Source organism: Cnephaeus nilssonii (assembly GCF_951640355.1).
Source record: "Cnephaeus nilssonii genome assembly, chromosome: 19".
Classification (NCBI taxonomy): Eukaryota; Metazoa; Chordata; class Mammalia; order Chiroptera; family Vespertilionidae; genus Cnephaeus; species Cnephaeus nilssonii.
This window is the reverse complement of record NC_137090.1, coordinates 32,862,957-32,889,828: the sequence shown is the minus strand read 5'-3', so window position 1 is coordinate 32,889,828 and position 26,872 is coordinate 32,862,957. Positions and strand designations below refer to the sequence as shown.

The following is a 26,872-nucleotide window of genomic DNA, read 5'->3' as shown; positions in this document are numbered from 1 at the left end:
GGCTCCTGATTGCTGGAGCGCGGCTGCCAATCTCGCAAAATCGCTGGGTTAACCAGTGCGCTGGCGAGACGCGCTCAGATATACTGAGGGCGCCCGGTGAAGCAGTCTCAGATCCTGACGGTGCAGCAGCCCGCAGCCTCAGCCAGGGAGTCCCAGTCGCTTTCAATGGAGGAGAAGCCCGGCCAGCCACAGCCTCAGCACCATCACAGCCACCACCATCCGCACCATCATCCCCAGCAGCAGCAGCAGCAGCAGCCGCAGCAGCCGCACCACCACCACCATTATTATTTCTACAACCACAGCCACAACCACCATCACCACCACCATCACCAGCAGCCTCACCAATACCTGCAGCATGGAACAGAGGGCAGCCCCAAGGCCCAGCCCAAGCCGCTGAAACATGAGCAGAAACACGCCCTCCAGCAGCACCAGGAAACGCCGAAGAAGAAAACAGGTCTGTGAGGGAGGACGAGTGGGGGAAGGGGGATGGGGGTGGGGGACCGGGGAGATGGGGGTGGGGCTGGATCTGGAAAGCGCGGTCCGGGTCGGGGTGTGGGGGTGCGTGTGCCCGTCTCTCCGGCGGGTTTGGGAAGCCCCTTTCATTTCTCCCGAAGCTCGCGCTGAGGGGGGTTTGCAGCGCCCTTCCCTTCCCCTCAGCAGGGGAGAGGCCCAACTAGGCCAGTGTGACCTTCCCGGCCCCCGCCCGGGCTGGAGGGGGACCTGGAGGGCTGGTCTTGGGAGTCTGGCCTTATTATTCCTTTCCCGTCTACCTTCCTGCGGCCCTGGAGGCACCCTCATGTGGGGGCCCTGAGTTGGGGCGAACCTAGCCCCCCAAACCCTTCGGGGTGTACCTCAGGAAGGCCTAGCGAATCCCGACTAGGGTGGTGTGCGAGACGCTATTGCAGGCGGCCTGCACAGGGGAGATGGGCAGAGTGGAGGAAGCGCCCTCTCTTACCCTCCACCCCAAGCCCACCTGTGGCCTTGGGGTTCCCCGTCTGGGGTTGGGGGGCGGTTGGGACCCCTCGTCTCTTGGGTCATTTCTACCCCTAGACGCCCCTTTTGGGCCCCGGACCCCGCAATCCGTCCCCGCGGCTGCTCCCGCGGCCGGCGCCCCGTGCCCGCTCCCCCCGGAGCCGGCGCGGCTGGAATGTTCTCTCCTCCTCGCGGGGCCGCTTCCTGTCCGCCATGTTGGAAGCCGATTCCTGTCACAGACTCCGGCTCGCTGAGGAGCCGAGTGGGGGGGGCGCCGAGGGGCGCCCGGCGCGGCGGAGCCGGTGGCTCGGGGTCCCCACCCGCGATCGCTTTGCCCCTGGCACTGCGGGGACGTTGACGCCCCCAGCCCGCGGCCGCCCCTCCCCCGTCGCCGGCCGGGTTGTGTAACCCGGTGGCGGCCTCGCGGCCCCGGGCGGGTCCCCGGGGTGAGGGGTGGGGGAGGGAAACGGCCACGAGGGGAGCGGCCTGGTGCCGGGCCCCGCGCGCCGGCCGCCGCGTTTCCCGCTCCCGGGTGCGGCGTGAGGCGGAGGCGGAGGCGGAGGCGGTCGGGGCGGGGAGCTGGTCGCGGAGCGGAGCGGAGCGGAGGGAAGAGGAGGCCGCGGCCGGCGGGCGGCGGCCGCGCGCTCCTCGGGCCGGAGGGCTGGGGGTGGGGGGACACACTTCGGGGAGAGGCGGTGCCCGACGGTCGGGTGGGGTACCCGGCGGGAACCGGGCTCCCCGGTCACGAGTTTCTCTGCCACAGGAACCTCGTCTCCTGCCAGGTTCGCTCACGACTCCGCCTCGCAGGCTTTCACTTGGGCCCTTTCCTTCTCGCGGCTCATTTTTACAAAAAAAAAAAAAGGCTTGTTCTGTCTTCCTCCAACCTCCCCCCGGCCCCCACATTTATCTCTCGGGCTTGGGTAGTATTTTTGAAGAGAGAATGGAAAATGTTTGATTGTATGGGGCAGAGGGCAAGTTTCTTTTGAACTGAGATGGCTCATCCGTGAGGTTGGTTCACGACCATCTTGCCTCGGATGAGGCTTTTTTCCACATTGAAAGGAAAGGTGTTTTCCTACTTTCAAACCCATATTGATCCCCAAACTCTTGTTTTTAGCAAATGTTAAATTGAGGGTGAAAGTTATTTGAGAAAATATTTGAGAAGGAATGAACTTAAAAGTTTACGACCACGCAGGTTTTTAAAAATAAGGGTTCTTTATACATTGAAGAGAAATGAAGGGAACGGTAAGAAAGTGAACGTTAAACCCAGCATGTCAAATGTGATACGTGCACTTACTGAGAGCAGGAAAAAAAAAGTGCTTTTGTATTGCAGACCTAATGTGACTGAAGACTGAAATGGGAATGGCATTTTCCCTTTTGGGGGGGGGGGGGTTTGGGACTGATGGTGTGCAGTAGAAATGAACATAAAAATGTGTTTAATCTTAAGGATTTGAAACAGTTTAAAAACTAAGAAACTGTACTACACTAAATCTTTTTAACGTTACAGTCAACTTAAAGGTGAGAAAATCTTGCCTTTTTATAGTTGCTTGGAATAGAAGGTAGTATTACTGAACAGTGTTTTGTCAGTCAGATATGTACCCCTGCAGGGCTCCTCTCTCCACATAGAAGCAGCCCCTGAACCATTCGAACTGGCATCCTTCAAATTAGTATGTCTTACTCCAGGAGGGGATACAGAGGGGAAACTAGGCTTAGCAGTTTTGAGAGAACATAAACAGTTTGGGAGGAGCAGTTTTTCATGTGCGGCCTGGTCACAGTACTGTTGATTCAACATGCATAAAATGCTGATCTAATAAGAAAAGTTATGATTTTTGAAATGTATCTGCAATATGTTGAGATGGGCTTTTTTATTGCTCACAATCGTATAAAGAGGAATGGTTTTTCTTTATCCAGAAGAGGGCGCAAAAGAGGGCCAAATGTGCCCACTAATTTCAGTTTCCAATTCAAAGCTACATTTATTAGGACTCAAGTTTTGCTGAGTCCCTTTGAAGTAGAGTTAGATGCTTTAGCATGGCAACCGTGAATAATAAAAGCACTAGAAGGAGAGGGGGTTTTCCTCAATAATTTTTTTTTTTTTATAAATAACTACATTTAAAAAAACGTCTCTGGCAAACTTTTTGCATACCAACAAGGTTAACATGGGAAACTTTATATAGTTAAATGAGAAAAATTTTTTCTGTCATTAAAACTTGGAGGTGGAAACATAGGAACTATTCATTTAACTGGTGATTTCTGATATCAGAGGCACTAAATATTAGTAATCTAGTTTGCTTAAAAGTCTTGGATTTGGTCCAACTTGGTTTGGACATTGGATTTTTTGATGTTTAAGACTGCTTACCTTTGAGATCTAGCAAATTATAATTAATGGGCCCAAGGGTAGAAGTCTTTTTTTTTTAAAAAATACATTTTATTGATTTTTTTTACAGAGAGGAAGGGATAGGGATAGAGAGTTAGGAACATTGATCTGCTGCCTCCTGCACACCTCCTACTGGGGATGTGCCCGCAACCAAGGTACATGCCCTTGACCAGAATCGAACCTGGGACCTTTCAGTCCGCAGGCTGACGCTCTATCCACTGAGCCAAACTGGTTAGGGCAAGGGTAGAAGTCTTTGTTAGCCTGTTATAATATTAAATGCTATGTGTAGTTCTCCTTTGGTCTAGAGTTGTGCACGGGTAAACTTAACATCTGTTAAAAATGTTAAGAATTTCTGCTTTTCTAAAACGCAAAACAAAAATTTTTAAGAAAACATTCTAAGCAGTGATCTCTTCTATACTGTTTTTTGTTGTTTTTTTAAAAAATATATTTTATTGATTTTTTTACAGAGAGGAAAGGAGAGAGATAGTTAGAAACATCGATGAGAGAGAAACATCGACTCAGCTGCCTCTTGCACACTCCCTACTGGGGATGTGCCCGCAACCAAGGTACATGCCCTTGACTGGAATCGAATCTGGGACCCTTGAGTCCGCAGGCCGATGCTCTATCCACTGAGCCAAACCAGTTAGGGCTCTTCTTTACTTACTGTTTTATAGTTAGACTTTTTTACACTAAGTTTGACTTGACTGGCTAATACAGCTTTTTCAGCAGCCAAGAAATAAAATATAACTACAGAAGTTAAGAACTTCTATAGAATATATTGTCATTGTACAAGTTTTTTGCCACTCTTAGGAAATGATTGTCTTAAGTATGTTTTCTTGAAAGAAAATACTTCTATGTGCTCATTTTAGTATTCCCATCTTTTTACTTATAAAAGTAAGCCCTGTTGTGAATCTTCCAAAAGACTGTTCTATTCCACATCAAATTCTTTTAAAACAATGGTTCCCCAATTTTTTTTTTAATCTTAGTATTCCTTATACAGTCCAACTTCGGTTCTTGAAAGTCTCCCATCTTGAACAATTTGGTTCTCAACCAATGGTCACAAAAAATGTCTCTGTTGTGGACAAAACTTCAGTTTTCTACGGGACAACCCTTACTTGCTGATACCTCAGCATGACAAAAAGCGTCTCTCAGGCAACAAACAAAGGAGAGAATGCTTTTGTTGCTGGCGGAATGTACAGATTAGCACAATTTTAAAACAAAGAGGCCATCAAGACTGCTAAGGGTGTGAAAGTGCTCACAAAACAATCACAGGCAATTGAGTAGGTAGAAAACTTGTTGATTGGATAAACTGGTGATGGCATTTTGGAAGGCTAGTTAAGGGATGGTTCAGTAAATTTAAGGAGTGTTTATAGATTAAACAGTACATTAGACATGTACTGTATATAAGAAAGGTTAAAAATGGAATCATTTGAGGGTCTGGAACAGATTAATTCAATTTACATTATTTCTAATGGGAAAAATGATTTGGTTTTCATACAAATCGCTTCTCGAACAGCCTTCCGGAATGAATTAAATTCAAGAAATGAGATTCTACTGTACTCTTTTTTTTTTTTTTTTTTTTTTCCTTTTTAAGAGAGAGACAGGAAGGTGGGGGGGGGGGAGAGAGAAACATTGATGAGAAACATTGATTTGCTGCCTTCTCCATGCACCCCCTATTCGGGATGGAGCCCACAACCCAGGCATGTGCCCTAACCGGGAATTGAACTGTGAACTCTTGGTGCATGGGCTGATGCTCAATCCACTGAGCAACACTGGCTGGGCTGTACTCTTAAAATATACAAAGAGCTTTTAATGTGGGTTATATTTATTGATACTATATTAGAAATTACAACAAAATTTTAAAACCTAAGAATATACAAGCTCATGTGCCTTTTAACCCTCAAAGACTAAAGGCCCAAAAGAATGAATGAAAGTGACAAAGGCAAATTATTGGGTATTCCTGTTGGAGGCCCACCCTTTGCGCCCTGTAAAGTTGCTTTAAATGTGTGTATATGTATCCTATTGTTTATCCGTTTCTAATGACTTGAAGATGTTTTGGAAACATTTTATAGAAAGGTAGACAACTAATATCACTATTTTGCTAGTAAGGAAATGGGAAAAGTTGGACTCAGTTGAATTACCTAAAGTAATAAATTGCTTATGGCAGTTGGAGGTCTTAAACTTAAATACCATTCTTTCAAAAACTAGTTACCTTTCATTGTAGTTTTGTTTGTAAATATTTTCTTATTGCTTCATTTGTGTAGGGCAGTATGACATAGTGATAGAAATGTTCCAGATAGATTGGAGTTCATTCAGTTTTCCAGTCCACTTTGTGACTTGGGCAAGTTACTTAATTTATCTAAGACTGTTTACCCAAATGTGAAAATGAAGAAAAATATAAGTGCTTTGGTTTTATACTAAAAGTATGATCTAATATCTGGGGAATGTAAAAATGAATTTAACTACTTTGAAAAAAGTTCACAGGCAGAATGCAATAGAAACTGTTTATGGTCACCACCAATCATTTATAGTTTCATAGAAATAGAGTATTCAATGTCCCTATAATATTTAAAATTGCTGTATCAGTATAATGATTTTGCCCAAAGGGTAGATCTGCTCTTAATTGTAAAGGAAATTTTATAACGTGAGGATGATGGGGCGGTTGAGTATGTTAGATGAAAGGTATTAATAGAAAACTGCTAAATCATGTTCTTTTTGAACTCGGACTTTGGTTTGAATTCCTGCTTAGTCCTGTCTCTTAGTCAACTTCCTAATCTGTAAAATGGGGTTGACAAGTGTCTTTTCAGAGACCTGTGAAATAACATATAAAACTAAAGTTGTTAGTATAGTAATAGCTAACACACAGTAGCTAGCACACAGTAAATAAACATTCCTTAAATGTTAAGTACTATGTAATTTGTATATTATAAATTTTAAAAACCTTTTTTTCCCCTCCTTAGGATATGGTGAACTAAATGGTAATGCTGGAGAAAGAGAAATACCTTTAAAGAACCTGGGTTCTGATGAAGCTACCAACCCTATTTCTAGGGTCCTCAATGGCAACCAACAAATTGTAGACACTAACCTGAAGCCGACTATAAAGTCCAGCACCTTTGGGAAAGCAGGAATTAAAACTAGGAATTTCATTCAGAAAAACAGTATGGACAAAAAGAATGGAAAGTCATATGAAAGTAAATCTGGAGAGAACCAGTCTGTAGATAAGAGTGATACTATAACAATTCCAAATGGTGTTATAACAAATAATTCTGGCTATATTACTAATGGTTATATGGGCAAAGGAGCAGATAACGATGGTAGTGGATCTGAGAGCGGATATACCACTCCTAAAAAAAGGAAAGCTAGGCGCAACAGTGCCAAGGGTTGTGAAAACCTTAATTTAGTGCAAGACAAAATAATGCAACAAGAGACTAGTGTCCCAACCTTAAAACAGGGACTTGAAACTTTCAAGCCTGACTACAGTGAACAAAAGGGAAATCGAGTAGATGGTTCTAAGCCCATTTGGAAGTATGAAACTGGGCCTGGAGGAACAAGTCGAGGAAAACCTGCTGTGGGTGATATGCTGCGGAAAAGTTCTGATATTAAACCTGGTGTGAGCAGCAAAAAGTTTGATGATCGGCCTAAAGGAAAGCATGCTTCTGTTGCCTCCAAAGAGGACTCGTGGACCCTATTTAAACCACCCCCAGTTTTTCCAGTGGACAATAGCAGTGCTAAAATAGTTCCTAAAATAAGTTATGCAAGTAAAGTTAAGGAAAACCTCAACAAAACTGTACAGAACTCTTCTGTGTCACCATCTTCATCTTCATCCTCTTCATCATCTACTGGGGAAAATCAGACCCAATCTTCAAGTCGGTTATCCCAGGTTCCTATGTCAGCGCTGAAATCTGTTACTTCTGCCAACTTTTCTAATGGGCCTGTTTTAGCAGGAACTGCTGATGCAAGTGTGTATTCTCCAGGGGGTCAGCCACTGCTAACTACTGCTGCTAATAGTATGACACTCATCTCTGCTGCAATTGATCCAGTTCTCCAGGACAAGAGTCTGACTCCAGCAGCTGTTGAACAAATTACGACTAGCCTTTTTATCTACCCTTCAAATATGCAAACTGTGCTGGTGAGCGCAGCTCAAGTGGATCTACCTTCTCAGACCGATCAGCAAAACCTGGGGGATATCTTCCAGAATCAGTGGGGTTTATCATTTATAAATGAGCCCAGTGCTGGCCCTGAGACTGTTACTGGGAAGTCATCAGATCATAAAGTGATGGAGGTGACATTTCAAGGGGAATATCCTGCCACTTTGGTTTCACAGGGTGCTGAAATAATCCCCTCAGGAACTGAACATCCTGTGTTTCCCAAGGCTTATGAGCTGGAAAAACGGACTAGTCCTCAAGTTCTGGGCAACATTCTAAAATCTGGGACTACTAATGAGAGTGGAGCCTTATCCTTGGAACCCAGTCATATAGGTGACCTGCAAAAAGCAGACACCAGTAGTCAAGGTGCTTTAGTGTTTCTCTCAAAGGACTACGAGGTAGAAAATCAAAATCCTCTGGCGTCTCCTACGAACACTTTGTTAGGCTCCGCCAAAGAACAGAGATACCAGAGAGGCCTAGAAAGGAATGATAGCTGGGGTTCTTTTGACCTGAGGGCTGCTATTGTATATCACACTAAAGGTAACTCATTTGTTCCTATACAAAGATTCTTATTGGTCAATGTAATATATATTTATTAGCTGTTGTATGAAGGGTGAATTTTATAAGTTGCTATGAGTCTTCAAGAGTTTTAGAACTTAGCTGATAGTAATTTGGATAAACAGCTGAAGAACTAATTCAGGGTGTTTGGAAATAGTACAGTTCAAGTTTAGAAGAAATGTTCACTTTCCCAACTGAGGTTCTTTAAATAATTTTTTTTGAACAGATGTTCCCACTCCTTTGCTTTTTACATCATATACTTCTTTATTAGTGAGCTTACTTGATAGTTATAATTTGCTTAAAATTAGTATGAATAATGATTGCTGAATGGTAACTAGAAAATTATTTAGACAAATTACAATGGTAAGCACAGTTAGCATTGTAAAGACCAGTCTCCTCAGAGGCTGTACTTTTCATAGCCCCAAAGCCCATGTTAAAAAGAACCAGATATCTTCCAAGTATCATGCTAATAATTTTTCTTAGGATATGGTTTGTGTCTTAAAGAAAAATTTGCTGTATGGCATAAATGGATTTATTTAAATCCACAAAGCAACTGAAGTTTACAACCTCAGTACTTTCAAGAACAGTAGGTTTCAGTCTTCCACCTTCATCCCTCATCCCACCCCCAAGCAAATGCATACCCATGTGTGCATGCACACACCTAATATATACTGCACATTCCCATTAAAATTTTTTTTAGTTGATTTATTTTCCAATTTTTGTTGACATAATGTTAGTTTCATGTACATTTCCTTTTTTAAAAAATATATTTTATTTTTATTGCTTTCAGGAAGGGAGAGGGAAAGATAGAAATATCAATGATGCCTCCTGCATGCCCCCCTACTGGGGATCGAGTCCATACCCGGGCCTGTGCCCTTGACTGGAATTGAACCCGGGACCTTTCAGTCCATAGGCTGACGCTCTATCCTCTGAGCCCAACCAGGGAGGGCTACATTTCCTTTTTTTAAAAATGTTTTTATTGATTTTAGAAAGGAAGGGAGAGAGAGATAGGAACATTGATAAGAGAGAGATATTGGTAGGCTGCCTCCTGCACACCCCTCACTTGGGATTGAGCCAGCAATCCAGACACATGCCATGACCTGGAATCGAACTCTTGGTGTATTGGTTGATGCTTAACCACTGAGCCACAGTGGTCGGGGCACATTTCCATTTTTGACTGACTGATTTAGGCAGCCATGTACCAATTGCAGGGTCAGGGCAGCATATTCAGGGGGATGTGGTAATTAGCATGATCTCCCTGGAAGAATCGCTGGCTGAGAGATGAATAACAAAGCTATTTATATGATTTTTAAGCAAATTATTCAGTCTGCATATCTTTCCTTATCTGCAAACTGGAAGACATTTAATGACATAAACAGATGTCCTTTTTCTGTTTTTCTTTTTAAAATATGGGAGCAAGTAGAATTACCGTATAAGAGTTTAGAATAGAAATCTTGGCAGGTAAAATGATCTCTCTTCACTTTTCTTCAGCACTGCTCTTTGGAAGTAAATACAAGTTAACTAGCCCTGGTTAGGTAGCTTATTTGATTAGACCCTTGACCTGATATACCAAGGTTGAGGGTTTGATTCCTGGTCAGGGCACATACAAGAAGCAACCAATAAATACATGGATGAGTGGAACAACAAAGCGATGTTTCTCTTTCCCTTCTTCCCTTCCTCTCAAATCAATTAAAAAAGTTAACCAGGAACTGTATGTATTTAGGAAAGTTAAGGCAAAAAATATGTTTAGTTTCTTAAGACATGGTTAATTATAAGTTAAATTCTGCCAGGGGAGTTAAGTGTTTTTTGGTGTTATTTTCTGTGCCATCTGCCCTTTTAGAGACCATTACTTGGAAAATCTACCAAAGTATTTTGTACTGGTGGTCATTGTGTGAGGCTGAGAGGATATCTGGTTATGTTATATCCTACAACTTGCAAAAGATTCTGGGATAAGTTGTTTCATTAGGTGGTTAGTTGGTGGGTTTGTGTGATTTTTGTTATGGAGAACTGCAGGCCTTTTAAAATGGGGGTCTTAACTCCTATTTCTAGGTATTCTGTATTTTCCCTATAGATAGGCTAACTGAATATGAAATTAGATAAACTAAATGTCCCTATATGGATGCAGTTATATTTAGTTTATCTGGTGTTATTGAAAGATTTGCTTTAGTAAAGTAGGCAGTTTTGATTTTTGTAGTTGGACATTATTGAGATTAAATTAGTAGACTGTTTCCCCCCTATAATGATAAGCAATATTCTGTTCAATTAGATCCCAAAGTGGCAGGTTCTTTGAATTCCTGCCATTATTTTTCTATTGCTTTTAGATAGAGTGGAAGTGAGGGGGGAAAGGAGGAGGGAGAAAGAGAGAACCATCAATGTTTCTATTGGTTGCCTCCCACACACACCAGGTATGGACTAAGTCTGTAACCGAGGAACTGAGGAATGTTCCCTTGACTGGCAGTCAAACCCAAGACCCTTTGGTGTGCAGGCCAGTCCTCTAACCACTGAGCAAACCGGCCAGGGTGAGCATCTGTATTATTTTCTTGGTCCTTTAATGTAGTCTTCAAATGCTCAAAGTAGTCTAGTACTAAGTGAGTTGAAGTTAGGCTTAGAATTGGAAGTTTTGTGTATACCTACTAACTTCAGAAATAAACAACTTTATTTGGAAGTAGTACATAGGATTCCTATGTCAGTTCAGTAGGAACGGTGCATGTTTTAGATTTATTACTTGCAGCCTTAGAAGTACTTTTGATTATTATCAAAACTTTGTTAAATAAGACTGCTAATCTTTGTATTATCTGGGGGCATATAGTACTATTAAATAGCAGTACCAGTATTTAAGGTGAGAGGTATGTCCTCTTTTCCTGTTTATCTAAAGTGGTACTTAAGAGGCAAAATTTTAATGAAGTGATATCCTTTTTTAAAAAAACCAAAAAACTTTTTATTGAGTTTAGAGAGGGAGAAAGAGGAACATTGATGATGAGAGAGAATCATTGATCAGCTAGAGTAACTCTGTTTCCTCCTACAAAGTAGTTACTCAGATTCTTAGTTTAGTAGAATTCTTTGATTTGTTGTCTATGGCTTATAACATTAGATTCTAGCTTTCTAAGGTGAAACATTATCTACACTAATAAAAGAGAAAGATGCAAATTGACCATACCTTTGCGATGCCCACCAGCCAATTCAGGAGTGGCTATGCAAATTAACCCAACAAAGATGGTGGGTTAATTTGCATACACAGGTACTGAGTGGCGGGGGAGGGGGGGTGGCGGGAGGCAGGCGTTCCGCACTGCCCCAGCCACTCCGGGCCTCTGGGCAGCGTGGGAAGGTGTGAAGGTAGTGCTGGCAGCCAGGGGAAGGAAGGCCCATTCTTGCACGAATCTTCGTGCATGGGGCCTCTAATGTGTGTGTGTGTGTGTGTGTGTGTGTGTGTGTGTGTGTGTGTGTACACATACACACATATATATATATTTTTAATTTCAGAGAGGGAGGGAGAGACATTAATGATGAGAGAGAATCTTTGATTGGCTGCCTCCTGCACGCCCACACTGGGGATTGAGCCCGCAACCCAGGCAATATGCCCTGACTGGAAATTGAACCAAGATCTCCTGGTTCATAGGTCAACACTCAACCATTGAGCTATGCCGGCTGGGCTTAAGGCAAATCTTTGGTTTTGAAATGGTCTAAGTCATTTGAAGCCAAGTCTGTTGAAATATGGTAGATGGATGTGAGATGTGTGTTTGGTCAGTGTTAATTTAAACCAGATTGATTTCTTTTACCTGGCTAATAATGCACTGAAGGATATCAAGCATTTAAAATGCTGTTTTTCTTTTCTCATAGTTTTCTGTACTACTCTTTGTCACTGTTTTCTCTACTACTAAGGAGTTGTGCAACAATTTGTGTGTGTATGTTTTTTCTTTCCCTTATGCTATACCTACCCTAGGCAAAGTATTTTGCTTAGTTATGAAAGTCTTTGACAGGGTATTTTCCTTTAAAGAACTTAATCAAGTAGAGGAGAAAACAATAAGTTTATAAGGTAAGATTTTAAATGTCATAAGAAGGATACAAATAGCTAGGAGATTTCAGTGGAGGAAGAGAATTGAATGCAGTGAAAGTAGAAAGAGTAAATGTATGATATGTTTTTGTGGAGGCAACGGCTTTAAACTGGGTGTTTTTTTTGTTTTTGTTTTTAAATACATTTTATTGATTTTTTTACAGAGAGGAAGGGAGAAGGATAGAGAGTTAGAAACATCGATGAGATAGAAACATCGATCAGCTGCCTCCTGCACACCCCCCACTGGGGATGTGCCCGCAACCAAGGTACATGCCCTTGACCGAAATCGAACCTGGAACCCTTCATTCCACAGGTCGATGCTCTATCCACTGAGCCAAACTGGTTTCGGCTAAACTGGGTTTTGATAGGGAACATTTTTGATATATGGAAATACAGAAAAGAGGAAGATAAAGAGTACAAAAGTTGGAGGAGAATCATGAGTAAATGTAGATATTGGACTGGATCCATCCAGTTAGGATGTGCTGAGTGGCTCTAAAAGAGAAGGAAGGTAAGTTGCTGCCAGATCATGGAAGTTTTTCATTTGAATGTCAGGGAAGATAGGCTGGTGGAATGGAAGTAATTTAAATGACAGAAGACAGATTTTAATTCGACTTCCTAGTTTCTGTATACTTGGGCAAATCATTTATCATTTTTAAGCATGGGTTTCCTGAATTTTGTTTGTTTGGTCTGTCAGTGGGGGGAAAAAAACCTTCAAATCTGCAAAGAATTCTTGTGAGCGGAATCTCAATGTATTGGGATAATGCTCCTAGAGAATGGTGGTTTTTCACCTTGTTTTATGCATTACAATCAAAGGAGGAGACAAGTGGGTTACAAGAAATCCATTGGTGGTAGATTAGGGAGGTAGGAGAAAAGCAAAGCTGGGAAACCTCTGGGATTAGATAAAAAGAAAAATGGTAAGACACATGCCTCTTTTACTTAGGTGGCGTGGGTACAGGATAGTTAACAGTCAACTATTAACATGATAACAATAAAGGAATTTGTGGTCTCCCTCTTTCCCTGAGGGTTCCAGAGAAAGGGAGGTTACAAGTTACCCTGACATTCCAATTATATGTTATCAGAGGTGTAAAAGACAACAGACAGGCTTAGTTAAGGTAAAGATTGACTTTTGTTAGGGAAGAATCTAGCCTAAGACATGACTACCTGCCATAAACAGCTTTTAGTTAAAAAGTTTTAATTTCATACCATCCTTTGTAGTTACTTTAGGTCTCTAGAATTTGTAAGGCCACCACACAGGCCTTCCCTGAGCTAGTCAGGTTAGCATGTGGCCCCTTTTTGTCCACAGGTCCTAACACATACTCAAGTGAATTAGTATTAAGCAGTTGACTGATTTGTAGATTGGTTTTCAGAGAGATTAATGTGACACCAATTTGTAGGGTAGATTGGAAACCCTTTTCTGACTAGAAGTAGGTCAGTTAGACTCTTGGAATAGTCCAGGCAGAGAAATAACAGTTTTCCCTTCACAGCTAATAATCTTAGTAGAAAATACCTTTAATATTAGAGATTATTAATATTTTAATAATAACCTAACTTTTCCCCCCTAATAATCTCATTACCTGCAGATTTGACTTTGGTTTCAGCCCTGGTTATATTACCTAGATTGGGGTAGGGGTGTCTTTTTCTTCTCTAAGAGACATAGGAATGTATGTAACAAGTAATTAAGATGGCATAAGATCCTTTTTTCCCCAATGAATTGCCATTTTAGCATCTATACTGGGCACTTGATTTCTCATTAAGTCTGCTTTATGAGTGCAATAGTGAATTTACTTTGGTATTAGTCTGAAAGGTAGCTTGTAAGGAATTTGTAGAAGCTAAAATTTAACCCTCAGATTTTATTAGCTTAAGTTACGAAGTTGAGGGAAGTAACCAAGGGACAACTTAAGTTTTTGGGGAGTCAAATGTTATACTCAGACTTTTGACTGCACAGGGAGTTGCTGTCCCTAATCCCCATTCCAAGGGTCAACTGTAGTTACTTTCATTCTAAAATTTGTTTGCTTTGCTTTAAAGTAGTATGGTTGCTACTATGACTCGAGTGTAGTCCACCTTCGCTCCTACCCCTCAAAAAAGGGGCAGGGGCAGGTTGAAGTTGTTATAGCATAGGTGGCTAAAATGAAAAGTTTGATTGTTACTTTTCTTCCTCAATATGTAACTAAAGGTAGCTTTATGTTTGCATTAAGCAAACTTACAATAATGAGCATCAAATAACCTGTATACAGAACTCAGGAATTTATTTGTTGTAAAATGTGAGATTTCTCTACTTTCACTAAAAGGAAAAATGTGGGTTGTATTGGATTAATCTTTTTATAGTCACGTCAACCAAAGAAAGGTGTTTAGGTTTCTGAAAATAAGCCATTCTGAAACACAGAAATTTGTAGGATAACAGTTCTATTCCTGATTGTCTGAAACTAATGGAATTATAAGTTATTATAAATTATTTTGGAGTCATAAATATGACACCATGACCAGAATTCCCTTGTGATGTATCTTCTTTTTTTCTGGATTAGATTGGTTACAATTCTTTCCCCTTCTTAGTCCTCCTAGGAGAGGATGGGCATCTGCCCAGCAGTTTAAAGGCAATAGCATCCAGCTAAGCTCTTGAACCAAATGACAATCAGTGCATTATTTCCCAGTCTTTGTTAAATAAGAGAATTGTTGTAATACTTTTAATGGGCTTTTATCTGGATAATATAATCATTGGAATAATTAACCTATTTGCTCCAAATATTCAATCTTAGTGAGCTCCAGTTTCTTTTGCTTTATTATAATTGGTTGCTGATAAAAATGAAAAACAATTACACAGAATCCAATTATATAGCATAAAATCACCTTTTGTCTTTAAAAATGGTAGTTGTATGGACACAGGAAGAGCACTTATTCCCAGTATTAGTTATAGCTCATTCTTATTTCTAAGTAGTTTTTGTTTCTATTAATATGCTAGTATAGTATTTCCTTTCAAGGTCCAATTCTTTTTGATTCTTGTGGTGTAATAGTCATCTACTCTTTTTTGTTGTTGTTGTTAATCCTCACCTGGGGGTATTTTTCCATTGATCTTTTTAGAGAGAGTGGAAGAGAGAGGGAAAGACAGAGAGGAACAATGATGTAACATCGATTGGTTGCCTCTTGCACAAGCCCCAACCAGGGTCCGGGCCTGGAAAGAGCCTACAACCAAGGTACATGCTCTTGGCTGGAACCAAACCCAGGATCCTTTGGTCCGCAGGCCCATGCTCTATCCACCGAGCCAAACCAGCTAGGGCTCATCTACTCTTACTCATCAAGACTTCAAATATCCCTTCAATGAAGCTTTCTAGTATGCTTCCCAGGTAGAGCTTTTGCCTTCTTTATGTATGTCACTATATTTTGGTCATGTGTATATTTCCCTTATTGTGACATACAAAAGTAATCACATTGTAGATAATCTATCTTCGCTATTTATGTAGGCAAAATAGTTCTCTTGGCAGTTTGATTTTAGATATTAAACTTTCTGTAGTCAATACTTAAGGCAATCTGAATAACATTCTTAAGAATATAGAAAAATATGAGTTGTTCTGTCTGAGCTTCATAGAACTGTGCTATTTCAACCCTGCTTCCAGCCAGCAATAACCAGTGTAGTTGTTTTAGAGTTCAGCATAACTTTAAAGTGCTCTGCAAAACTTAGTGTATAAAGTAATTTTTTTTTCCTTTGCAGAAATGGAATCTGTTTGGAATTTACAGAAGCAAGGTAAGAATGTTTAGGTTATCAGAAATGTTAGTACTAATCACTAATTACTATACTTTATTTTGGAATGTGAATAACATGAATAATTGCCTATCAAATAATTAGATTTTGTATTTTGAGTTATTTAATAACTGCAGTCAAAAGGCACTAGCAACCATATCAAGACTGCTAAGGATTGGGTAACACTAAGGGAAAAGAATATATTAAGTACTCTTTATCTGCTAGGTAAAGAACATAAATATTTTCTTTTGCTCTTTTTGCTCCTGATTATGAAAATAAGACCATAAATATTTTTAATCTAGGAAACCAACATGAATAAGTGTTTCCACTTATGGTCAGTCTTTATCTGTACTTGTGTGGTAGACAAGAACTGAAATTCATAGTTCAAAAAAATATTTGCTCTTTTAGAAACCTTATTTGGGCTGTATATTCTCTGAAAAGATGGTAAGAAGTCAAGAGAATAGCAAATTAGCTTCTTTCATCCCCATAAACAAGATATTAATAGCAGGAGGACAGGGACTAGATAATCCATATCTGGATTATTTAAAATTTTCATAAAATTGGAATTGTTATCCTTATTAGTATGTGCCTTCTTTCCAAATATATTAAGATATGGTAGTTATGGAATACCTAAAATAAAGTATAGAGAAATAGTCACTAATAGGTTTGGGCCTTCAGAACCCTGTAACTGAATTGTATCTCACTTTCAGATGAATGTGAAATTCCTGGAATTTCAGAACTTGAAGGACGTTAGATTCTCTTCTTATGACAAATTAAGAAACTGAGGCCCGGAGAGGTTGTTGTATAAGCTAGAAAGTGGCAGGACTAGAATATAGGTTTCTCTGATTTCCTATTGCTGCTCCTTCTTCCAACTTGCTCTTGTTCTTAGGCCAGGTCTTTTTGGTCCTAAAACAGCTATAGCCTAAAGATAACTAGCAAGCTCTTAAACTATTTTGAAGTACTTTCTGTGTATCTTTTTATTCAAACACATATGAAAAAAGGGTAGACAATAAAATATACCCTGCAAAAAAAGAGGTAGACCTCTCTTTTTACTGTAAAATGACTATTAACTATTAAGAATGAGCATTATTTTCAGGGCAGGATGCCCTTGAAGTCCTAGAAAGAATATTATCTCCTGACTAAATTATTAGATTGGCTCTTAAGATGAGGGGAACTTGAGTTTTTCAGTATTATTTTCAGGTCTTCATACTTTTCTATTAGGTGACAGGTTTTATTGGTTTCCTCTTTTTATTAAAGCATGTATACTTTAAAAAGTTCTTGTGATAGGTAGAAATAATCCTATATAATAAAAGGGTAATATGTAAATTGACCCTAATGGCGGAATGACCGGAACGACCGGTCACTATAATGCGCACTGACCACCAGGGGGCAGACGCTCAACGCAGGAGCTGCCCCCTGGTGGTCAGTACGCTCCCACAGGGGGAGCTCTGCTCAGCCACAAGCTGGGCTGACTGCTGCAAGTGGAGCAGTGGTGGCAGGAACCTCTCCTGCCTCTGCGGCAGTGCTAAGGATGTCTAACTGCGGCTTAGGCCTGCTCCTCCTGGGAAGCGGGCCTAAGCTGTCAGTCGGACATCCTCTGAGGGCTCCCGGGCTGCCAGAGGGATGTCCGCTTAGGCCCGCTCCACCAGGGAGCAGGCCCAAGCTGGCAGGTGGACATCCCCCGAGGGGTCCCAGACTGCAAGAGGGCACAGGCTGGGCTGAGGGACCCCCTGAGTGCACGAATTTTTGTGCACCAAGCCTCTCATTTATAATAAAATCATTGTCTCTCAGAAGAGGGGGGCATACAGCTATATAATAGGGATTTAAAATAAAACTGGCATCTTGGCCAGGCATATTCCGACTGTTTTATACTTTGAACTCAGCAGATTCATAGACTTTTGCTGTTTTTGAGAATAAAGGCTAGTTGTGCTATGGGAAATAAAAGGAAGAAATAAGTTATGGTTAGGACACAACCAACTTATTTTGAAGTTTTTGGTGGCAAGTGTTACTTGAAACAATTTCTAACTATAGACAATCCACACTGGTTAAAATAAAATTTGACTTCATCATTCTGTGAACAAAAGAAAAGAAATCCAAGTGTTTTAGTATTGGATTATTGACAATTGAAGATTTTTTGTTTGTTTTGGCCTGTTTTTTTCTAATATACTACTTTTATAATCAGGAAAAACACATAAAGAAATCCCTTGTTAATGAACTCGACTCTCATATGTAAGAGTTGAGGCTTTCATTGGCTTGAGAACTCTGTTGCTGGGTGGAGAAAAATGGATCATGCATGTGTTAATACAAATAGGAAATGGTCTCTAAATTGTATTTTCATTAAAAGGAGGTACAGTTTAAATGATGATGGTTATTTTGGATTTGTTATTGGAATGTGGCCATTTGAGGATTCCAAACCTTATTTTTATTTATGTATTTCTTTTTTAACCTTCCCTCCAGATCCCAAAAGGATAATCACTTACAATGAAGCCATGGATAGTCCAGATCAATGAAGGACCAGACTGCCTATTTGTAACCTTTCTGCAGCATTAGAGCCACTGTTCATGGGAGACACAAGGCTTTTATGCACCTAGATCTTCAACGCAGCAGAGGAACCATAAGTAGAATCACAGGATAATATATACAAATATATATATATATATACATATATATATATAGTTATTTAAAAAAAAGGCAACTGAAAGTAATTAGACTTCTTAAGGAATCAAATTTATTTCAAGAGACTACACATGGTTATTTAATCTCCGGTACTGAATAGTTTTTTCTTCTTTTTTTCTTATGTTAGTTTTTGTTTTTAAGTGTGAATGCAAGTGATTAATGAATACAGACTTGTGGTTCTAAAGTTCCTGCTGTCATCAATTGGGCAACAAATGACCCACTGGAAAAGCAAATCCACTTAAGAGATCTCTGTATCTTGTTCTGTGACTAAAGTGATACACTAATCACAGGGAACCCAGAATGAGTCAACATTTTCTCCCACTCCTCCCTTAATCTTTTGGTTATGCTTTGAGCCCTGCAAGAATGCTGGATAAATGCCTTGAAGTTTGCAGGAGTGTATTTTTGTAGCGAGTATGATTTGCATGTCTTGCCAGGAGTTAAGCAGCCTCTGTGGGGTGTTGGGGAAATATTTTCTTTCTTTCCTTTTATTTTTTTGTTGGGTGGGGTTAGGGGAGGGCATTGAAGTTTTACAGTTCTGGAATAGTTGGTGGTACATAGTTCACTTGGCTTTAGTTACCTAATGGACTTCAACAAGTGAAGAATCCATGAGTGTCATTTAAAGAAAAGTAACAGAACAAACAATTGGCTTTAGATATTTAATATTAAAAAATACTCCTGTGCCCATTTTTTAATTATATAAGTGGGAGCAAAAATATATTCTGCTTTTCAACTGTAGGTGCTCCAGACTTGCTCTCTGTCACTAACACTAAATGTGCTGTTTTTCTTGTTTTTCATCAAACATCTAAAGAGAAACTTCTGTACCTTTTTGTAAATTCTCTTTTAATTTCTCAGAAATATCCTAAAGGGAAGAAAAAATTCCATGAAAACTAAAACTTTTAATGTTTTTAGCCAGAGAGAAGATAATAAACCCTGCCAATAGAAGATGTGTTTTCATGCAAATTATACTTCTGAGCTTATTAGCTTTCTAATTATATCTTAATAAATATATTTTATTACTAGAGCAAAATGGGTTTTTTAAGGAAAATAATGTGAAACTCTGGAAATTTTCTTTTGGGCAGAGAAGAGCATTGACCCTGTCTTATCACATTGCCATCTTGTTGCACTGCAGCTTGTATATAGCATGCTAAAATAAGTTTTTTTGTGTGTGCAGAAACAAAGGGTCCAATTTAAGATTGGGTGATGTTAGTGGCATAAAAACAAGTTCTCTGGCCTGATATAGCATCACATTACACACACAGAAATTAGTATATCCATGTATGTCAAATATAGCAGGGCATTTCTATAGAGAGGTATAGTCTTCTAATAAAAGTAGACTGGATACCCTGGAGTGTTCAGGGAGAAAGCAACTACTTTTGCTCAACCCCTTTGCTTAAGAAATGTCCAGTTTGGAGCGACTGTAGTATGGATGAGTTTTCTTGTTTTGTTGACTATTTGAGGCTTTTAACAAGTAGTTTTTGAAAGAATCTATTGGACTCAACATAGAATAAAGATCTTTATAGTCTGGATTTCTGCCCTGCTTAGATTTTAAAAGTATAAGCATGGATTGCCAATTCCACTTGATGTAAACAAAAACTTTTTATACATAATATATATATATATATATATGTATGTATGTATGTGTGTGTGTATATATATGTGTGTGTGTGTGTGTGTGTGTGTGTACATATATACATATATATATATATATATAAAATAACTTATTGTATCAGTCCAGGATCAGAAACTTGTGGTAGGCCAGTTTCAGATAGTTTCATTTCACCTGTAAACTGTATCACTTTTACTGATATTGTAATTTTTAAATGTATAATATGTTTACAGATGTGCCCTGCATTTAGTCTGCCTTGTTCCCATTTTGATTTTGGTTGAGTCTCCTGCCTGCTTGCCAAAAGCTAGGATGCTTCAGGCCCATGTACAATTGAAAGCAGAAGCATCCTTGAGCTTTAAAGCATTGAACAAACTGGAAATGCAATGAAGTGAAAGAAGTCTGTGTTTTTGTGTTCTTTTTTTAATAAAAATTTTCAAAAAGTTTTTTTAAAAAACTATATAAGGTTGATTAAAGGAAAAAAGGCTCCAGTTTGTTTTACAGGTTTTAAAGTTCTGCTGTGTGTTCAATTGCCTTGTGTAACCACTTGTCGCCTTAGGGCCAGATTTCACCCCCACCCTTCCATGTCCCCTTCCTTTTTTTTTAACTTTCCATTTTGCTTGCCTGGAATTTTAAAGCTCTTCTGTCACAACTCACAAGAAACTTTCTGGGTTTGTGACATACAGAGGTTGAATTAATATACATTTAAAAAGGAAAAAAAAATCCCAAACCAGTCCACATCTGAATTGGGCTTTTAAATTTAGAAGCAACACTTATAAAATAACTAGAAAGTTGTTGCTTTCCTACTTCCCTTCCATATCCCTCAGGCCTCCATGTTTAGAGAAGCCAAAAAGAGAATGTATCCCTTCTCTGTTTGTCCAAAGGTTTTTCAGAGTCTCACTTCTATATGAGACAATGCAACATTTCACTTTGATTTCACTGAAATTTCCTTGATTATATGGTTAGAGGTATATAGTTAGAAATATCTCTTAACCTTCTGGTAACCCTAGTGCCCCATCATATTAACCGTCAGTATTGTGGGGGCATTGGGTTAATGGACTTAATTGCCTAGGTACAAGCAGGACTTTGGGACAAATATCCTTTGTGCTGTTTGGTAACACTTAACTCTCTACTTGTCGCAATCTTTCTCCTTAGGTCCTCACACAATTCCTTACAGAGCACTTATTAAAAAAAAAAAAAAATCCTAAGAGTTGATCTGTTTTCTCATTATTTTTGTGTAAGCTTCTAAAAAAACTTCAGCTGTGATTAATTTAGCACATTTAAATAACATTAATGTGTTGTTTGGTATAAAGAATTTTCCTTCAACTCAGAGTATTAGTACTGTAGCATAAACCAAATACAGTCTAGAGGGGATTTTTAACATCCCTCCATTATAAAGACTGAAAATGGGGTGTGTGTGTGTATGTGTGTTGAGTGCTTGTGTGTGTGTGAGGGAAAGAAGATATTAAAAGTAGTAAACAAATGTGTGTAAGACATTAGTATTCAGAGAATGAACTTATATTTATTTTGTGCCATTTGTTTTCATTACAGAATAAAGTCAGGTGGTTTTAATCCTTTAAGGGGTAGTGTTTGAAAAATGGCACTAAGAATGAAATCATGACCTATTTTTTTAATAGCTATGAAGATACTAATTATGGGTGAAGATTTCTTTTAAAATCTGTCTTGATTGTAGGCTTCTGTGTCACATACCACTCTCGTAGATGTCTTGAATAATTCCCCCTCCCCACAAAAGACAGGGTGTATTTATCTTTCTCTTTATTCGCTCCCACTTTGCTGAACTGAAGTTAATTGCATAGCCTTTCCTCTGACCTCCTAGTAATGAACTTTCACATAAAGTGTATTTACAGCATCTGTAGTTAGCCCTTTCTTCTCTGCCTTCTAGGAGGCCATAGAAAATATCTAGGAATTTGTTAATGCCAGACAGTTTTTTCTTGAAATAAATGGCTGGAAAGATTCCATTTTAGAATTTTGTTGTTAATCATCTGCTTACCTAGTCATCACTCAGAATCTATAAAAACTTTATAAAGGAGAGAAGTGCTGCATTGTTTTCTTCATATAACAGTTTCTAGGGAAAGTATGACAAACCTCAATTATGAATGTTGTCCACAGTACAACATGTGTTTATTCACAAAGCAGTACATAGCAGTGGTGGTTTCATCCTTATTCATTAGGTTTGTTGCTAACCTAATTAGAGGCATCTAATGGTTTATCTTTTGCTGTACACTTTTTCAAACATGAAAAAGCCATTTAGTGTGAAATTGTATGTCACATACCAAAAGGCCACAGGCAAAGAAATCTGTAAGAGGACTGCACTTGATTCTAAATCCCACTAAATAAGGAGTCATTCTTTCAAGGCTTTCTTTAGAGAAATAGATTAAAAGTCTCATGTATAAGGATTATGAGTGTAGTTATGCCACTGGACCATATTCTCAAATAACATGATCCCTCTTGTATACCTATGCTAACTGCAAAACAGACACTATAGTGGGGAAAACATATTTGGACATTAGTTTTTATGATAGGTTTGTTGGTCCTGCACCAGTTGAATTAGATTCTAATCAGGCATTGTCTTTTAAGTCATAGGTAGTACTGCTGAATTTTAAAAGAGAAGGTAGGATTTGCTTAACTTCCCAAAGTATACATATTTGTTTAAAGGGGATGGGCAAAGGACAAGACTAGAAATATAGCTGCTCTAATTTTGCAGAGCCACATAGGTTATCAGTTCTTAATATTGATGTTATTTTTGTTAATGTAATTAACAGGCACCAGAATTCTTTTATGGTGAGAAAGATGGGCTTTTGCTTTAAGCATCATAAAATGGTTTGGGTTTTTTTTTAATATACTTACATCTATTCAGATGTGAGAAACAGGACCACCCTATGTTGGTTTTTTAAATGATGAATCATTGGCTCCACTCAAAAGCAGTGCTTTAATGTGTTTTAAATTAAACTTCACAGTTTTGCTACTCAAGAGTCTTATGAATAAATAGTGTTTCAAGTTGTATGCATAATAAAAACACCCAGTGAAGCATGAGTGGTATGTTGATTTTGCATTACTGGGAGTGTCAGCAATTATTGGCTAGAAGCCTATGGAACAGCCATCCTCACATGTGATGGGATTGCTGATTCAGACTTCCCTATTTATCCATACAATTGTGTATGTCCAGAGTTTTAAAGCCATTTTATAATACTGCAGTATCCCTTTTCTACAGCCTTATTAAAATAGCTACAAATGTGTTTTTTTCCCAGTGCAGTATCCCTTTCATTGTATATCAGTTTTACTCCACAGACCAATAAACCAACTAGAGGTAAATTATATAGCTTTCCATATTCCCTTTTTTCCTCAGGTGCTAAACAAAGGCTCCAAAAATGGATACTGCTTTAGTAATGTCTGCTTTATTTTTAAAATATTTCTTTTGCTAGATATAAAGATTTGGTGTTAACAAAATGATTTTAATATGTAAATATGAATGAATGCCTCTAGTTTGCCCCTGTTTGTCTATTATTAGTCTTTCATTTATCCTTTATAGAGGAGGATCCTTTCATGATCTTGAAAACATTTCATTAGGTATGTTGCATTTTTAGAATGAAAATACAACTGTTTATCTGTCTCGGATTAATCCTGCTGCTGCTATGAGAAACTGAAAATCAAAAATGTGATGCACTTTTTACATTACAATATACCATATCTTTATAGGTTGTTTTGATACCTTTCCTGTAGCACAGCCAGTAACAAAAGTGAATGAATTTTGAAATTCTCTTTGGGAGGGAATCAGTACAATTAACTTTGTGGTATTGGCCTATGAAGGACAATAACGTAGGAAAATAAAAATTCTGTTAGTATTACACTTTTTGGCCTTAAAATGTCTTCTACTACTGAAAAAATCCTTTAAACTTAGTTTTGTTTCTATTATTTCCTCTCTCTGCCTCAAAAGGAGGATTTGGGAAGAATGGCTTAAAGGGAGTAGTATCGGTTTGTTGCTGATTTCTCTTTTAGAAAGAAAATGTCTACTATATAAGCTGAGGACTTAATTTGTTTGTATACAGAAGAGAAATAATGCTGCCCCGGGCCAGTCGATTTAGTTTAATTAAATAAAATTAGAACTCCAACTATTCTGCTTCTCTAGTATATTTTTACTTGGCAAAGATAAACAAGTATAGTAGGAATGCTACTTGACAAGAGAAAAGTCATTTCTCAAGCACATACCCAAACTTGAAGATTGAACCCAAAATAGGAGGAAAAAACACCAAATGGGGTGGAGGAATATGAGAAAGATAAGTGGTCCAAAGCTATCTGGTTATATTTTGATGTTGCCAATATTGCAAAGCCAAAATTTTAATTTGCTTATTTAATATATTTCTTGGCCAGAGATCTATTTTTATATCAATGTGCCTTGCATGTGTATTAAAAAAAATAAATTGGAAAGGCCATGTAGTAATGCCTGAGATGGTTGATGGTTCTTACCACCTCACTAATTTTATGCAGTATGAAATGCTCATTCTATCGCCCAACTGGTGCTCTCTGTTTAAAGTTATAGATCTTGTCACAAACTGGAACTATTTTATAAACTGGGGAAGTGATTTAATTTACTTTTATTGTTTCTTTTGTTTGTTCTTAGTCTGTTAGTGGCTGTTCTGTAGTGGGAAATAGTAAAAGGACTCTTCACTCCCTTTTCCTCCTTCCTTAGCACCTTCTTCGAGTAATGTGATGACACCATTTCTTGTGTGCTTTGAAAAGTTTCAGCTTGCTGTTTCCTTTAGTGTTATTTAAAAAAAAAAAGTGTTATAAAAAGCATTGTTTGAAAAATCTAGGGAGATAACAGTCCGCTTTAATTTCGAATTATATGTGAGCTATGATCCAAGTTATTGGCTCTTTCCAACTTTAAAATTTTTTTATTGTTAAAGCACCTTGCTTAGAAAAATTTAAATACTTATGTCTGCAACAATTGTCTCAAAATAATGAACTGTGCAATTCTTGTCATTAAAAAAACTCTCCCTAATGTGACTTGTTAGTTTCTCTGTATTTCTTGCCAGTGTAAATGTGAAAAGCTTTGCTTGCATTACGTTTTAGAAATGCATTTTGCACACTCGAATTTTGCCGAAGCTCCATGAAAAGGTTAGATCTAAGTAGATGAATAAAGCTATGCACATGTTTTGAATTTTAATTTGTGTGTCATTACCCAAAGTGACTTATCCTTATTACTTTGCTGTTCTTAGCTTCACCATCTTTACAAACATGGCTCAAAATTATAGTTCTGGGCTAGCTTATCAGTGGAAGCAGAGGAGAGGAAAACTGGCACCTGTTTTAGTAAACTTCAGTTTAAATGAGAGCTTGACTTGTATCTACTAAAGGGCTTTTCTTGAAACAGGGCATTTTTATCAGTTGTATAACCTGTTGGATGCTCTTACTTCCTCAGTGAAATTTTTGGTTTATTTGATAAAATAAAAATGGGAAGTAATTCAAACTGAAATGAAGGAAGGACCTTATGCCACATGGAATTCTGTGATAATTTTATGACTTAAACCTGGTTTAAAGGTGTAGGAAGACCTATTTACCTTTATGACTTTAGCATAAATTTGGCTTAATGAATGAATGATTGACTTTAAATTAGAATCATTATCTTGCTTACGTATCTAAGCATAGGTTGTTTTAAAGATAATGTGTATCTTTTTAAAATTACCCAAGCTGATTAGAACAAGTTTAGAATTTGGTTAAATTGCTGCAGTCTGCATGTACTAAATAAATAGCTTTATTTCACATGTATGTGTACTTAAAAGATTGTGTAGATTTACTGGCCAGGTTTTGTCAATCATCTTTTAAAAGATTGTTTTATAATCTCTCCAGGACCTTTGTAGAAGAGGCTAATAAGTTTAAGTAGAAGATAATACTAATGGTATTTTCCCCATGCTTCTAGATATAAAAGAAATCCTTGTTTTATAGTTTTTAATTATGTATAGGAGAGTGTTAATTCTCTGTCATCAAGTGTGCTCTTGATGTATTATTGTTGACTTTGAAAACACAGCAGAACCCTTCTGTATCTTCACTGAAAGTGACAGAAACAGTCTACTAGTCAAGACTCAAAAGGTGGCCAATAATGCATGGCCTCAGAAGGCATAAATGCAGGAGTGTAGCATCATCTTAGATGGCTCTGGCTTCTCAGCATCTGTCAGTAGTTCACTTATGTTCAGTCTTGTGTGCGTCATCATTTAGGAGCTGAGTTACCTCAATCTGGGGGAAAGGATAATTAGTGAACTACAGTTATGTTATAGTAGAGGATGTTTTCCTTCTCCCAATTCAAGACATTTTTTTCCCCCACTGTTTGTTTTGCCCAGTCAAAAAGATAGGCCTTTTCTAGATAAAAGAATAGTGGCCAGAAATTTATCCTTTTGCTAAATGCTTAGGTATTTGCCATAGCTGTTTCTGATATGGATTCTGAAGAAGAGTCAGTTACATAATGATCTTCCTTTATTGATGTCTTACTTCATGTTCAGTGTTTTAAAAATATAAATTACAAACACTCTACATCCATACCAAGATTTACTTATTTTATCAGAAAAAAACTTGAGAACTTTGTAGATCCAATTAAGAGACAATAAGTGTACATGGTTGAATAAAAAAATTTTAAAGTTTTCTGAGGTGTTTGTGTTATGTTCTGTGCTTTAATTAGTTAAAAATTACTGAAAACTCAGTTAATAGTGTGACATTGATGATACATTTCCAAAGGGTGAAATGTAGAAATTTA

The 26,872-nt window shown here is 38.6% G+C and overlaps 1 protein-coding gene across 1 annotated transcript; it reads left to right on the top strand.

Moving 5' to 3' along the window:
- Positions 1-63: 63 nt before the first annotated feature.
- On the top strand, positions 64-26,761 carry NUFIP2 (nuclear FMR1 interacting protein 2). Its single transcript, XM_079798871.1, has 4 exons — positions 64-454; positions 6,304-8,028; positions 15,801-15,833; positions 18,288-26,761. The coding sequence occupies exons 1-4, from the start codon at positions 166-168 to the stop codon at positions 18,338-18,340; spliced, it is 2,100 nt and encodes a 699-aa protein (XP_079654997.1). The 5' UTR covers positions 64-165; the 3' UTR covers positions 18,341-26,761.
- Positions 26,762-26,872: the final 111 nt, after the last annotated feature.